We start from the raw sequence: 15,739 nt of genomic DNA, 5'->3' as shown, positions 1-15,739 counted from the left end.
GCCTTTTCATCAGAGTTGGCGTCTTGATTGGAGATTTTAGATCTCTCCCACTCAAGATCTTCAGCAGCCATCACGGATTCTGGAGTGCTGTGGCGAGTCAGGCGCACGCGCGGTGGCATCAACGGCAATGGGTAGAGCAATGTATGCGGAGTGCGGGAAATCGCAGAGAGTTGGGCGCGAGGAAAGTTTTGTGAAGAGGAACAGGTGAGCGGCGCAAGCGAGGGATGAACGGAGGTTGAAGACAGGTTTATATAAGAATTGGGTGAAGCAGTGTGCCGTTGGATGAGGAAATCGTGTGGTGAGAATAGATCTTCTAGACACAAGGGCAAAAAAGTATTTTTACTGGGATAGGCGTTACAGTACGTGCGCCAGAAAAAGCGGAGGACGTGTGTCCCCCACTTGCACGACGTGTCAGCATGGTGGAAACGATGGACCCACAAAACAGAAAAATCTCGGCAATAGATGGAGTTGAAGAAAATTTGCCAAGGGAAAATGTGTCGACAAGAAAAATAAAAGGAGAATGGCGACAGGATGATTTATTTGCATACTTCGGGAGCCTTTGGTCAAGAACAAGTTTTTGCCCAAATGCTCGGGGGCTACTTCGAAAAAAGTAAAGTTTCGATTATGGCAAAAATAGAAATTGTGGGAGCCTACAACCAAGCACAAGTTCTTGGCTGTAGCCTCGGGGGCTACTCCCATCGGGAGCGCTGTTCGCGCACCCGATAGATAGATAAAAAAAAAAAATATAGAGAAAGAAGAAGGGAAAGAATATCGGAAGATAATGGCAATATAGCGACAAGGTGGACTAAAATGTTGAGCCTACAACCAAGCACAAGTTCTTGGCTGTAGCCTCGGGGGCTACTCCCATCGGGAACGCCGTTCGCGTGCCCGATGAAATTAACAAAGGAAAAATAGAACAGACAAGAGAGTATATTTCGAGTTATAATTAACTCTACATATACTCCCATCGGGAGAGCAAGTATAAGTCATATTTGACTCGATAAAATGTGCCATTCCAACAGCCGGAAAAGCACTCGACAATATATTCTCGGAACGCCAAAGTTGCGATCAATTTCTCGAATGCCGCAAATCTGCGAAGGTAAGACCCCGGATCTATTCTGCTGGGCGTGGCATCGCCGAAGACTCGCGCTTCGCTACTTTTATCCGTATCAACGGATACGAAGAAAAATCCTAACGGACGCGTTAGGTACTCGATAAATTTAACTCGGGACTCGACTGAATGGTAAGACCTTAAGCGGCACTCGTCGAAGTTTACACCAGTATCCCGAGATCATGTCCAGGGACGTGATTTTGAAGTAGGTTTTTGCGGATTGCCACTAGAGCAGCTTAACTAGTACCTGATCCGTCGGATGAACTAGCCCCAACTACCAATATCCCTGTACAATATAGAATTTTATGAGAAGAAGTATAAAAGTTAGAGCTTTTGAATAAAAATAAACAGTGGAGATTTTCCTTGACTCTATGATTCAAGCAAAATCTCGGGGGCTACTGACATAGGCATCCCAAATGGGCCTGCCAAGTATAGTACCCGGGGTTTATTGAAGGCCCACTACCCGAAGAATAAGAAGATTCGGAAGCCCAAGATGTATTTAAGGAAAAGATAGAGTTGTAATAGGAAGTGTTATTTGTAATCTGGCGGGATGAGTTAGAAACCGTCCCGGACTCTGTAACTTGTACAAAACGAAACCCTCGGCTCCACCTCCTATATAAAGGGGGAGTCGAGGGACGAAGAGATCATCGAATCATTGTCTGCAAACCCTAGTTTTCATATTCGTCGAGCACTTTTCGGCTGAAACCTTCGAGATCTACTTGCCCTCTACTTCTAACTAAACCCTAGCCTACAATCCATAGGCATTGATAAGTTAATCCCTTGTCACCAAGCAACCCCCCACATAGCCACCTCCCCTGGCTGCTGCCGCCGCCGGCACCGGCGGCGGTGGCGGCGCCCTGCTGCCGAAGGCCGAAGGGAATGGTGGGCGCGCCCCGGTGTCTCCTCTGCGCGCGGAGAGGCGGTGGCCTGGCGGCTGGCGCGGCGAGGCGAGGTGGTTTCCGGGCCGGTGTGGCGTGCTGTGCTGACTAGCGGCGGAGGGGGCGGCCAGCTCACGCCTGGCGGAGGCCGCGCCCTGGTGGGCTCGATCTGGGCCTCACGGGCCCGGTCTAGGCGGACGGCTGCGGACTTCAGGCGGGGTGGCGCCTTTCCTGGCGGCCCGTCGGTGGGTGCTGTGGCGCGGGCGAGGCGGGGGATGGCGCGGCGGCGGCCTGGCGGCGCCGGTGGTGGCCGATCTGGCCTGTGCGGGGCAGGGGTGCTGCCACTGGATCGCGCTGCGGCTGGTGGCGGCCGGGGATGGTGGGCATCGGCGATGGCATGCTGGCCGACATGCTTTGACTGCCCTGCCGGTGAAGGACTCCTTGGCAGGATGGTGCTCCGGGTGAAAGCCCTACCCGACTTGGTCGGTGCCGGCGATGGCGACGCCCCGGGGCACCGTTCCCCTTCTTGAAGGCATCGTTGTGGGGCTCCTACCTCTCCTGCATTCAAGGCTTCATGCTCTCCGGGTGAAAACTCAAGCTCTGGCCTCGGCCGGTGCGGGTGACGGCGACGGTCTCGTCACTTCCCTTCTTGGAGGCGTCGTCTTGGAGCGCTTGACCTTCTCTCGGCGGTGGTGGTTTTGCTTGTTGTGCTATGTTGCCATGTCGGACGGGTTGGAGGATGTCGAGGCGGCGGCCTCGGGCAGGTGGCTGTGAGCCGGGGCGGCGGCCCCGGAAGGCGGTGCGGCGACATCTCTATGGTGCGGGGATGCGGCTTGCCACGACTTGGGTGGCGACCTTGGCCGTGTGGGCGGCAGGGCAGTCGGCTCGGTCGGATGCGTCCTAGTGGGGACGGTCGGACGTTATGTCGGGGCGGCGGCCCCGGATGAGTTGGTGTGATGCCCGTGGTCTGCGGCTGTTTGCCCTGTGCAGCTTGGGCTGCGGGTGTATGGTTCGTGCGGCGTTGCAGCTCGAGAGCGAGCGGTGGTACGTCGGGGCGGCGGCCCCGGAAGGTGGTGGCCTTGGTGGACGCGCAGGGCGCGACGGAGCAGCGGTATGTCGGAGCGGCGGCTCCGAATTTGCCATCTTGGCAGTGTTGAGGACATCGACTTTGTGTCGCGAGGGTGACAAGGTCGTTTTGGCGCACTTCTCTGGGAGTTCTTCTTCAACTTTGTTGGAGTGTCCCGTGTCTTCTCCTCTCATAGTAGGCACGACGTCTTCTCTCCGGCTTGGTTGGATGGCTAGCCAGTCTTGGGCGAGTGTGTCGTCTGATTGTATCAGTTGTGGGTTTGTGTGGGCTTGCCCTTGTGGCGTGGCGCGTGGGGGCATAGCCCCATGGTGTCTTGTTGTATGGTTTTCGCCCGATTTTCTCCTAAAAACTGTGCATTTTCTTCTTAATTAATGGATGAGGCAAAACTTTTGCCTCCGTTTTAAAAAAAAATGTTTGTGGTTTTCGGGAGCAAGCACGTTTTGCTGTGCGGGTTTCTGTTTGGCGTTTCAGCCACGGCGCCGCGTGCGGACTTTCGTGAGGCGAGATCGAGGAGGTCTACGATCGAACGTCACTTGTGACTTGTGAGTAGTCTCATGTGCAGCTAATAAGTGGTGATTGACAGATCGACACGTACGTGCTCCAGCATTTCCTCGAAGCTACCACCGTGACCAAGCAGGTCGATCCGCTGGGTGTGGTTCACCGCACTCGTATATAGCTATCGGAGCAGTGCGCGACGCGCCGAGGCCACTGGAACCGGCGGGGAGAGATGAGCTGCAGGGTGTGCGTCACCGGAGCCGCCGGCTACATCGGCTCCTGGCTCGTCAAGAAGCTGCTCGACAGAGGCTGCGCCGTCCACGCGACCTTACGGAACATCGGTATGTGTTAACTTTCTTCACGCATGCATGCCACTGTAGACAGCTCGCCATCAATCGGGCGATCGATTGGGCGAGTTTTCTCTGTGCGTTCTTCGACCTTCCTGACTTTCGGTCATGGCCGGACGCGCCCTCGATCGGGCTGCAGGTGACGAGAAGAAGACGGCGCTGCTCAAGGGGCTGCCGGGCGCGGCGGAGCGGCTGACGCTGTTCGAGGCGGACATCTACGACGCCGCCACCTTCGAGCCGGCGATCCAGGGCTGCGAGCTCGTCTTCCTCGTCGCCACCCCGCTGATGCACAACTCCGGCAGCTCGAAGGTACCAATACTCGATCCAAAATCCAAGAATCAATTTTCCTCTGTGGTCGTTGGGTCTAGCTTAGCTAGCCTTGTGACGTGAGAGGACACTAACAAGTGACAAGCCTATCGTGTCGCCGCAAGACGACGTACGCTGGATAGCTATAGCATTCGCTAGCGTACGTCAGTGCACTTCAATGCACATCTCCGTCGTCCGATCGTTTTCTCTATCGGATAACTTTGGTTACACGCAGAATCAACCACCTGCACGCTTCTCTCAAAAAAAAAAAAAAAAACCACCTGCACGCTCCTTTTTCTCTTTGAATTACCGTAGTCCAGTTCTCATGGATCTTAATCAAAATTAATGAAAGTTTTTGTTTCATATCATATAGTATATGACTAAATAGAGCATTCCCGCTAACATATTTCTTTTACACATGCAAGCTATTCACGGGAGCAATGTTTTCCTCCATTTCAATACCAATCACGACAGGGTTGCAACTTTCTACCCACTAACTATGCCATATCTATTTCCATCTTTGCGTTGATTCCGCAGTACAAGGACACCACGGAGGCAATAGTGGACGCGACACATTCTATCCTAGAACAATGCGAACGGTCCAAAACGGTGAGGCGTGTCATCCACACAGGCTCCGTCGTGGCGTCGGCGCCGCTCAGGGAGGATGGGGATGGCTACAAAGAGTTCATGAACGAATCCTGCTGGACCCCGCTTGGGGTTCCCTATGGTCATAGCAACGAATTCTTGGACGTGAGTGCTTTTATTCTTGGACGTGAGTACATTTTTTCCTTCAAAAAAGTGGAGGCTTAGCTTCAGCCTCTCCTCTGATTGATACATATAGTCTTTTACTGCATTAATATAGTCTCTCTAATTTCTTTTAATTGACTTGAATTTAGTACAATTGAGATTGGACGGAGTATATCAAGTCACGGAGTAAATATGTCTCAAGAGTTACATAATGTTACATATACCGGTGCATCCTCCATCCGTACACAATTACTTCATATTCTTTGTTTAGTCAATGTTAAACTTTGTAAACTTTAAATGCATATTTACATCTTAAACTACAATAATTTTTTTATTGTATTGGACTCATTATAAAGTATATTCTCATCTTATATGTAACTGGCATTATAGTTATTAATATTTTTCATATATTTTTAAAGTTTATGTGTTTTGACTTTAACTAAAATTAGAACGCTAAGTAAATAAGACGCAGGGAGTATCCAAGTATGTAGTACATTGATTGAAGAATCAGCGCTAGCCTGTCGCACGCAATAGCTGAATATTGAACGATCATTCTGGCCATGTTGACTTGCACGCGTGCAGGCTTATGTATCCTCCAAGACCCTCTCTAACAAGGAGCTACTCAAGTACAACGACTCCTCCTCTTCATCCACCACCGCGAGGTCATTCGACGTCGTCGTCCTGCTGTGCGGCCTCGTCGGAGGAGACACAATCCTGCCGTACACCCCTGACAGCATGCACAACATGCTGTCGCCTTTCACCGGTGTCGAGCTTTACCACAAGAACCTCAGGTTCCTGCAGGCCCTCCTCGGCTCCGTGCCACTGGTTCATGTCGACGACGTCTGCGAGGCGCACATCTTCTGCATGGAGCGGTTGGCGGACATCGCCGGCGGCCGATACCTGTGCGCCGCGACTTACCCCAACATGCAGGATATCCTAGAACACTATGCTGGCAAGCACCCCGAAGTCAAGCTGATGATCAAAGAGTATGTTCTTTAACTGAATGTTTTTTTTTCTTTCGGGTCTTTAACTGAATGTTTGAATCTGGTTATCTCGATGCGTTGTGATTAATACGTGCTATGTACTTTTTGCGTGTGGAATGGATTAGGGTGGTGGGAGAGGGAGTGAGAGTGCAAGCTAATACAAAGAAGCTTGTGGAGCTGGGGTTCAAGTACAAGTACGGGGCAGAGGAGGTGCTAGATGGCAGCCTGGAGTGCGGCAAGAGGCTGGGATTGCTCTGATGCATAACATACTGCCATGCCACCGTCTGTTAGTGCTAGGTACTAATTGGGATTTGATATATTCTGGTTGCAACACTATGTAACCTTTGGACATTATGTGTTCAGGTTCTTGTGATTAATCTTAGGTTGGTCACTACTGACCAAAGATAAATAAATAAAGATTTCTATCACTAAGTCCATCGATGGAGAAACAACCATTTCTAAATTGATCAAGTTGCACACAGTTTCTAAAATGCGTAGCTAAATAAGAATCATCATTTAAGATGTTAACTTAGAACTAGAATAGTCTCAGTCAACTTCGAAGTAGATGACACTTGCAAATCAACTGATAAAAGCCTCAAGTAAAGATGGTTCATTTAGCGAGACACATGAACCCTTGTGCTTTAACTGGGTTTAAACAATTGTTTGTTAGTTGACCTGCATGAAAAGGCAAAATAATTCAAATAATAAGAACAATATGAATGATAGAAAGGGGTGGCTAGCTATTTCCGTGGCATATACTACTTTTCATGTTAATGATTTTTGATAAAAACTTAGTTAAACTTAACATAGTTTGACTTTCTGAAAAAAATATACTTGGGATGGATGTAGTAGAACACACTAGACATTTTAGCTAAAGGTGTACAAAGTGGGTCTAGATGCAAAGAGGGAGGACTGATGTATATACCCTGTACTAACCCCCTTGTAGTCATGCTATTAAAACCTAAAATGTGGTTATGTATGTATGTATGTATGTATGTATGTATGTATGTATGTATGTATGTATGTATGTATGTATGTATGTATGTATGTATGTATGTACGTACGTATGTACGTACGTACGTATGTATGTATGTATGTATGTATGTATGTATGTATGTATGTATGTATGTATGTATGTATGTATGTATGTATGTATGTATGTATGTATGTATGTATGTATGTATGTATGTATGTATGTATGTATGTATGTATGTATGTATGTATGTATGTATGTATGTATGTATGTATGTATGTATGTATGTATGTTACACATAGTTATGTTCATGTTTCCCATGGTCATCCAAGTCAACTCGAGCTACAGAAAAATTCAACGGTGTATGTATGTATGTATGTATGTATGTATGTATGTATGTATGTATGTATGTATGTATGTATGTATGTATGTATGTATGTATGTATGTATGTATGTATGTATGTATGTATGTATGTATGTTACACATAGTTATGTTCATGTTTCCCATGGTCATCCAAGTCAACTCGAGCTACTGCAAAATTCAACTGCAACTAGTACAAAAATTTGAACGAATCACGAAACCACACTTAAAACTTTATAAACCATACATAAATAGAAGAATGGTAAAAAGAAGTCTCATAATATTTTTGGTAAAGTTTCAACATCTGGAAATTTCAAATTTCAAACATATTAAACATTGATCTTGTTTGCCAAAGCCCATGGAGACGGATAGATTATCGAAATTTAAAATATGTATCATTTCTTAGTTTGTAAATTAAACGTAAGCTTGGATTAAATTATGAGAGAGGAAGAGTATGGACAACATGCTGATTTTAGTAAACTCCAAGGCTGTAAGTGAAAAATCAACCGAATGCAGGTATGGTGCATTCTGCACGCCCCGTGTCATGGGCATACATTCCGGGTACCCATACTCGGCGGCCTTATATGGAGAAGGCTCAAGAAGGCAACCCGAAAAAGTAGTCGACTAGTACTCCTGTAAAACCCTAGGATGGTTGTATATATAAAGCCAGCCAGGGAACCCAATAAAGGGAGGCCAACATATGACAACATAGTTCCGTCTACGGCGGTCACCTGTAAATATACTTGTGATCATATACTAGATTGCTAGTAGCGTGTAGGGATCCTCCACCGAGGGGACCCGAAGCTGGGTATATCGTGTGCTCAATCTCGCTCATAGAATCTCCATCGTCGCTCTTTCCCGAAATCTAAGTCTACAATCTGTAGGCATTGACGAGGTCATCCCTCATCAATTGGCGCCTTCCGCGACTAGATTTTGTCATCCGGGCGAAATCCATCAAAAATCTTCAATGTATTCAACTTCAACATCGTCATCAGCGCGGAAACTTCGTCACTACATACGCGAGTACCGGTGGGTTCCCTCACCCTCAACGCTGGCGAATATCCTAATACGCGGGTTTGTCATCTAGAAACTAGCGACGATCAGCTTTATCTCCAAACATGGCATACTTGCATGTCAGACTTCACTCATCAACGCGCGACGGAAGGCACAAAGGAGGAGTCCTATACCGCATCACATCTCATATCCTCATTATGGATTGATCGCGGGTGGTGCCAAATCCCAAGAAAAAAAGTGCTTGTTCAGGCGGCGCAGGAAGCAAGTTGCATGACCGCTTGACCTTGCTCCCGGATCGGGTGTCAATCTTAAATTTCTCTCTCATTATTAGTATTTAGATCTAACCTTTCCATTAATATAATGACATCTACGTATTTTCTACAACACTGACAGGTGTAGCCGCGGATTGAAAGTCTCACGCGACTAGTTTGAGTCATATGTATACTGATCAAGCACGAAAATCGCTGGGAAAATCGATGGTGTCTTCTGTCCGATCAAGTCGCCATCGCAGTTTCGTCATCCGACACAAAAACTATTAGGTGCCACATTTCCATTTAATTATTATTTGTAAAATTTATTTGGCTAAATATTTTCGGCTCGTGCTGTTATTTGCATGTGGATTGGTGCACTTCAATATAACTGCAGATCGTAATAAGCTCCGACGACTTTGTTGCGTTGACCCTTCGCCATTGCGCACTCACCACACTCGGGGGGCTCGCATGTCGCGGACTCGACACACTCGGGTGCTCACCCATCGCGGATCCACCATACCGACTGTGTCCGCCGCACGACCTGCTTTCCCGTCGGCTATGCCCACTACCACATCAATTGTGTCCTCTTCATCGACTACTTCCGGTCAGGCGTCGCGCGACTACATCGACTGTGTCCGCCGCATGACCAGTTTTCACGTCAGCTCCGCCGCAACCGATAAAAAAGCTAAGTATTCCTCTTCCAAGAGTCGATTATTTATTTACTTTCGTCACACCCGACACTTGGGGCTACACCATTACATCGTTACCGCAAATACACTCGATTACTCTAGTACTACGAAGTAAAACTCATCGGTAACCCGCTTTTTGCGTATTATTCCATTCATATATGCAATGACCTAACTAATATAGCATTCAAGTACTTGACAATCAAATGCGTGAACACATCTCTTACTGTAATTTATCTTCGTAAATGTGTTTTCTACTATACGAGAATTTGTTGGTTACGATAGGCAATACCATTTACTTTGACTTCAATTATGACATTGGAAAAGTTGTGCACTTATGCGATAAGGCCAAGCACTACTATGCGTGAGTGCAAGAAACATTACCATTGTTTCCATGGATTTTGCGACAAGTTATATAATACTGACCTGATGCATTTCCAGGTCAGTGAATTTATTTTCTTCGGTTCTGGATATATCTTTCCCGGCTCAGCTTTTTTTCGGCTTAGTGGATTTATCTTCTTTGGCTCAGTGGATTTATTTTCTTCGGATTACTAGATTTATCTTCTCCGGGTCAGTATTTTCTTCGGCTTAATGGATTTATATCTCCGGTTCAGTGGGTTCATCTATATGGTTATCATTGATTTCTTCTTATATAATACTACCCGGTGCACTTCCGGGTGAGTGGATTCATCTTATAAAGTTATCATTGGTTTCCTCTAATATAATACTACCGACGTATTTCCGGGTCAGTGGATTTATCATCTATAATTATTACTGGATTTATTTTCTTCGCCTCAATGGATTCATCCTCTGATATCAGCAGATTCATTTTTAATATATGCTTCATACTTAATGACGTAATCTTCAATGTGGATTCATCTTAAATACTTCATCTTGGATTTATCTTCAATGCTTTATCTCTCATGGGGTAATCTTCAATGCTCAAATGGATTCAATTTCAATGGGGTCGACAATTTCATCGAATTCTCTAGCGGAAGTAAAAAGTGAATAGAAGATGTCGCAGCTTTCATCGTGATCCAGGCGTGTGTGGTCTAGGCGAAACAAAACAGGGTCACGTATCCATGGAGCCAACACTCGGGGGCTTGACAACGACTTTGCCCCGGGTAACAACTGCAACACGGTGTCTAAGCAACAACCATGACATCACCCCAACAGCGCTCGGGGGCTCAGCTATTTCTTCATCAATAATTTGGCGGCATCCACTTTCGCTATTTGGTGGTTTCTACTTCGGCTCGACTTCTTCGTTGCACTTGAAGACTTCATCGACTCAGCTGCACGACCTACCTCCACGTCGACTCCGTCATACCCAATAAGCTAAGTGTTCCTTTAATTTACACAAAGTTGATTATCATTTACTTTCGCTGCACCTGACACTCGGGGGCTGCGCTGTATAAATACACTCTACATCTGAGGTCGAAAGAATAAGAACTGCGCCTAGGAAAAACTACATCAATGAAGATCTCGATATATATATATAATATCTGCAAGGAAGTCGACGGAAATTTCTTCAAGGAGGAACCCGGCGAAAATTTCTTCAAGGAGGAACCCGACGAAAATTTCTTCAAGGAGAAACCCGTAAAAAAGAGACAAAAAAAGGTGGAAAAATCTTCGTGTTCATTGACTCATCAGTTATTCCGATCGAGCGCACCGGCGCTGTACCCGACGACAATATAGAAGAACCCAATACATTCGGCTATCCCATCATGCCCGAGAAAAATATAGAAAACCAAAAAATGGGTCGTTACATCAACCGAACAAAGGCACTCGATAATATATTCTCAGAGCGCGTCCGCCGCGGTAAAAACTATTAATGCCATGACTTGTAAAAGGGTCACAAAGGAAGACCCCATGATCCGTTCTGTGTGGCGTGGCATCACAGTCGAATGCGCTCTCCCACTTTATCCACATCAACAAATGTGAACAAAATCTCAGCGGATGCGTTGGGTACCCGATAACTTAGGTGGCATTCATTTTTCGGTAAGTCCTAAAACGACACGTCCTGAATTACACCAGTATCCTAGGTTCGAGTCCGGGAACTCGAACTTGAAATAGGTTTATGCGGATTTGCCACAAGAGAAATTAACTGGTACCTAATCTGCTAGATGAACCAACCTCATTTACCAATATCGCTGTACATTCTAGATGTCAAATAAAAATAGGAATGGCCTGGAGTCGAAAAAAGCAAGAAGAAAAGTCAGAGTTCACAGATTCAGCCCGATTCTGCGATCCAATATCTCCATGGTAAATAAATCAAGGTTTGTAGACTCAACTTGACTCTGCGACTCAAGTGGAGCCTACTCCCATCGGGAGCATATGGATTTCATCAAATCCTCCAACGGGACTCGACAATTATATCAAGTCCTCCAGTAGGAGCCGATAAAAAGAGGGGCTGCGCCCAGGAATATAGTCAAGTTCTTCATCGAGTAGTACAACTTGAGTCTATGCCCAGGTGCAAACACCTGCCCATAGACTCCGGGCTACTCCCATCGGGAGCGCTGGTTGCGCACCTGATAGAAAAATAACTTCGAAAATCATCGACAACGTCTACGCTACATATGATCTACGACAGTAACCTGATGTATTTCTGGATCATTGGCCTCGCCTTGTATTTCTTCGACTTCAGAGATGATTATGATTGGAGTCTCTACGCAAGTCTTCGACTTCCCTAGACACTCGGGGGCTACTGTCATGGGCATACGTTTCGGGTACCCATTATTACCATACCCGGCTCGGTCGAATATGGAGAAAGCCCAAGAAGGCAACCCGAAGAAGTAGTCGACTAGGACTCCTGTAAAACCCTAGGCTGGTTATATATATAAAACCAGCCAAGACACCCAATAAAGGGAGGCCAACATATAGACAACATAGTTCCTCCTACGGCGCCCCCCCCCGTAAACATACTTGTGATCATATACTAGATTGGTAGCAACACGTAGGGATCCTCCACCGAGGGGACCCGAAGCTAGGTATATCGTGTGCTCAATCTCGCTCGCAGAATCTCCATCATCGCTCTTTCCTGAAATCCAAGTCTACAATCTGTAGGTATTGGCGAGGTGATCCCTCATCACCCCGTACCGTACTTTTTTACATTGTTTCCTCTGTACTTGGATGAATCTTATCGATAAAATGAGTTGATCCACACAAGAATAACAAAACAAAAATTAAAGCTATCCATCTATTTATAAATTATTAGAAGTACATTACGGGTTAACAATAAAATAGAATTATGCTAGGAAATTTCACAATAAACAGAAACATTTAGGCCTTGATTTAGGTAAAAATGAAACGACAACCATTAGATATTCCGTTCGACGTAAGTTATAAATATTACCCATCTATGCTATTATGAAAATACCCTTCCTTAGTACGACAAAAAGGGTCCTTTTCCACTCTCTCCCGCATGCACTTTTGTTTGAAACTATAGCGCGCCCATGTAAAAGAAAAAAAATAAAACAATGTCTAGGAGGAACTAGAACATTATTGATATAGTAGAAGCGGGACTTGGCGTGACAATTCTAGAATTTGTCCCTAACAGGAATCGAACTCTGGTCGTTAGGGTGCGCCACTGCGACCCAAACCACTGGGCTAAGCCCACGTCGTCCCATGTAAAAGAAAGAATAAGGTAATATCGTGCGAGCAGCCGCTGGAATCCTCAACTCTCATGATCGGAAGGTGTAATGTGCCACATTTATAGGCTATAAGCAAAAGAAAAACAGATATGTTTGCAATCCATCATGCATGTAAAATCAGGGAAAATTTATAATTTTTGATATTAACTTGTCAAAGTGATTTAAGTTGCACCCGAGTTGATGATTCAGGACTAGTTCATCATGCCAAGTTTTGAAAACTTTCATATGACCTTTGATAAAAAAACTATTCTTAGAACGGTAGAATTAAGACTCATGAATAAAAGTATATCAACAAGTAGCACATCCTTTAAGAAGAAATAACAATTTCACATTTAGTATTGAAATGGTAGTAATTATTCTCCCACAAATTAAAGATGATTAAATTAAGTTTTCCATGTTTTTCTATTGGCCAAGAAAATTGTTAAAACTAGAGCCATATTAATTCTAATAGCACATACAACTGCCCATATATTTTCTAGCAAATTTTACATATTTCGTTCAGTAATACATAAGTATATAAGAAAAATGACCTCTCAATTTCTAAACCATCTTTATTTTACATAAAGAGAGTAGGAGAAAATTCCATGTGTACAAGATAATTAATAAATATTATTTGCTCTGATTCATAGTAAGTGTCATGGTTTTAATTTAAATTTTACTAAAAATAAACTATAACCATGAAAAATTATTATGGATCAGACGGAGTATTACTTTTATAAAAATTAAGATGATGCCCTCGCATTTGCGAGGGCCACTATATTAGTTAGGAATAAACAGTTTATAGACATATGCATATTTGAATTCACGGATAGCGACAAGGATAATATATAATGTTTCCTCCAACATAATCTTAGAATGAAAGGCTTCTCTGATCGGTGGCGCACTCTAATCCATAATTTTGTTTTCGGGGGAAATGTTGCAGTTAGTCAATGATGATGTTGGTAGATACTTCCAAACATAAAAAGTTAATTAAGACAAGATGGTCCATTATCATCCTGCTATTTAATATACTAGCTAGTTGATACGTTACCGATAATTTTAAAGCGCATAAAACACAATGGCCAAATTGAAGGTGGAGTACCGCGTCTTGTGGATGGTGGATTGCTTATCCTTCAATATGCTAACGACACGATTTCTATTTGGTTTGTGCTTTCATAGACCCTCCAAATCTCAAAACAATGTAAATCCCCAAAGAGGTATCGGTGGTATCATTTAATCTTAGCCATTCTACCTCTAATGCCGAGCATGTATCGTTTAATGTCAGCCGTTATTGTGTTTTATTTAGAAAAATGTTTGACCTTGAAAAAGTAAGATATATGAAATTAATTTTATCAGCACTCGAGCAACTTTCGGGACTAAAAATAAACTTCCACGAAATGAATTGTTTTACTTCAGCGAGGCACAAGATGATGACGCCACTTATGCACAAGTCATGTTTCCGATCAGCTATTCGGGTATTTCAATTTATTATCGGAGACTTACAGATGCAGAATGAAAACACGTCGAGAAAAGATTACATACGAGATTAAGTAGTTGGAAAGAAAAATTACTTTCTCTCGGCGAAAATTAGTTCTCATCAATTCCGCACTAACCAACATGGAATTTTATATGATTTATTTCTTCCAACTTTCTGTAGAATTGTTACAACGATTGAATTATTTATGATCAAGATTCTTTTGGCAAGGAGATAATGAGAAAAATAAATATCACGATTGGATTTTTACAACAGAGTGTAGTCTACCGTCCTAAGGATCAAAGTGGCATAGGGATACATGATCGCGAGGTTAAGAAATAGTTCACTTCTTGGTAAACGGATTTTTAAGATGCTTAGTGAAGAAGGGGTATGACAAACTTGTTGGAGATATGCCCAAGAGGCAATAATAAAATGGTTATTATAATATATCTTTGTGTTTATGATAATACTTACATACCATGCTATAATTGTATTAACCGAAACATTGATACATGTGTGTTATGTGAACAAACAAAGAGTCCCTAGTAAGCCTCTTGTATAACTAGCTTGTTGATTAATAGATGATCATGGTTTCGTGATCATGAACATTGGATGTTATTAATAACAAGATTATGTCATTATATGAATGATGTAAAGGACACACCCAATTAAGCGTAGCATAAGATCACGTCATTAAGTTATTTGCTATAAGCTTTCGATACATAGTTACCTAGTCCTTTCGACCATGAGATCATGTAAATCACTTATACCGGAAAGGTACTTTGATTACATCAAACGCCACTGCGTAAATGGGTGGTTATAAAGGTGGGATTAAGTATCCGGAAAGTATGAGTTGAGGCATATGGATCAACGAGTGGGATTTGTCCATCCCGATGACGGATAGATATACTCTGGGCCCTCTCGGTGGAATGTCATCTAAATAGCTTGCAAGCATATGAATGGTTCATAAGAGACCACATACCACGGTACGAGTAAAGAGTACTTGTCATGAGACGAGGTTGAACGAGGTATAGAGATACCGATGATCAAACCTCGGACAAGTAAAATATCGCGTGACAAAGGGAATCGGTATCATATGTAAATGGTTCATTCGATCACTAAGTCATCGTTGAATATGCGGGAGCCATTATGGATCTCCAGATCCCGCTATTGGTTATTGGTCAGAGAGAAGTCTCAACCATGTATGCATAGTTCACGAACCGTAGGGTGATACACTTAAGGTTTGATGTCGTTTAAGTAGATATGGAATATGGAATGGAGTTCGAAGTTTTGTTCGGAGTCTCGGATGGGATCCAGGACATCACGAGGAGTTCCGGAATGGTCCGGAGAATAAGATTCATATATTGGAAGTCATATTCCAAGTTTGGAAATGATCC

At 44.2% G+C, this 15,739-nt stretch overlaps 2 protein-coding genes across 2 annotated transcripts in view; both read left to right on the top strand.

The window, feature by feature from the left end:
• LOC124670437 (putative anthocyanidin reductase) overlaps positions 1–6,382 on the top strand; it is a 46,338-nt gene extending 39,956 nt beyond the window's left edge. Inside the window, exon 7 of the mRNA XM_047206936.1 lies at positions 6,221–6,382. The gene's annotated coding sequence lies outside the window, so the exon portion shown is untranslated. The remainder of the gene's footprint in view (positions 1–6,220) is intronic.
• The window catches only part of LOC124670436 (putative anthocyanidin reductase), a 21,845-nt gene extending 15,463 nt beyond the window's left edge, over positions 1–6,382 (top strand). The window contains exons 2-6 of the mRNA XM_047206934.1: positions 3,781–3,912; positions 4,058–4,227; positions 4,762–4,974; positions 5,554–5,957; positions 6,080–6,382. Of these exons, the coding sequence (XP_047062890.1) occupies positions 3,804–3,912; positions 4,058–4,227; positions 4,762–4,974; positions 5,554–5,957; positions 6,080–6,212 (1,029 nt within the window). The 5' untranslated portion in view covers positions 3,781–3,803 and the 3' untranslated portion in view covers positions 6,213–6,382. The remainder of the gene's footprint in view (positions 1–3,780; positions 3,913–4,057; positions 4,228–4,761; positions 4,975–5,553; positions 5,958–6,079) is intronic.
• Positions 6,383–15,739: the final 9,357 nt, after the last annotated feature.

Source organism: Lolium rigidum, chromosome 7 (genome assembly GCF_022539505.1).
Source record: "Lolium rigidum isolate FL_2022 chromosome 7, APGP_CSIRO_Lrig_0.1, whole genome shotgun sequence".
NCBI lineage: Eukaryota > Viridiplantae > Streptophyta > Magnoliopsida > Poales > Poaceae > Lolium > Lolium rigidum.
Note: the sequence above shows the minus strand (reverse complement) of the source record. Positions and strands in the feature narration are given on the sequence as shown.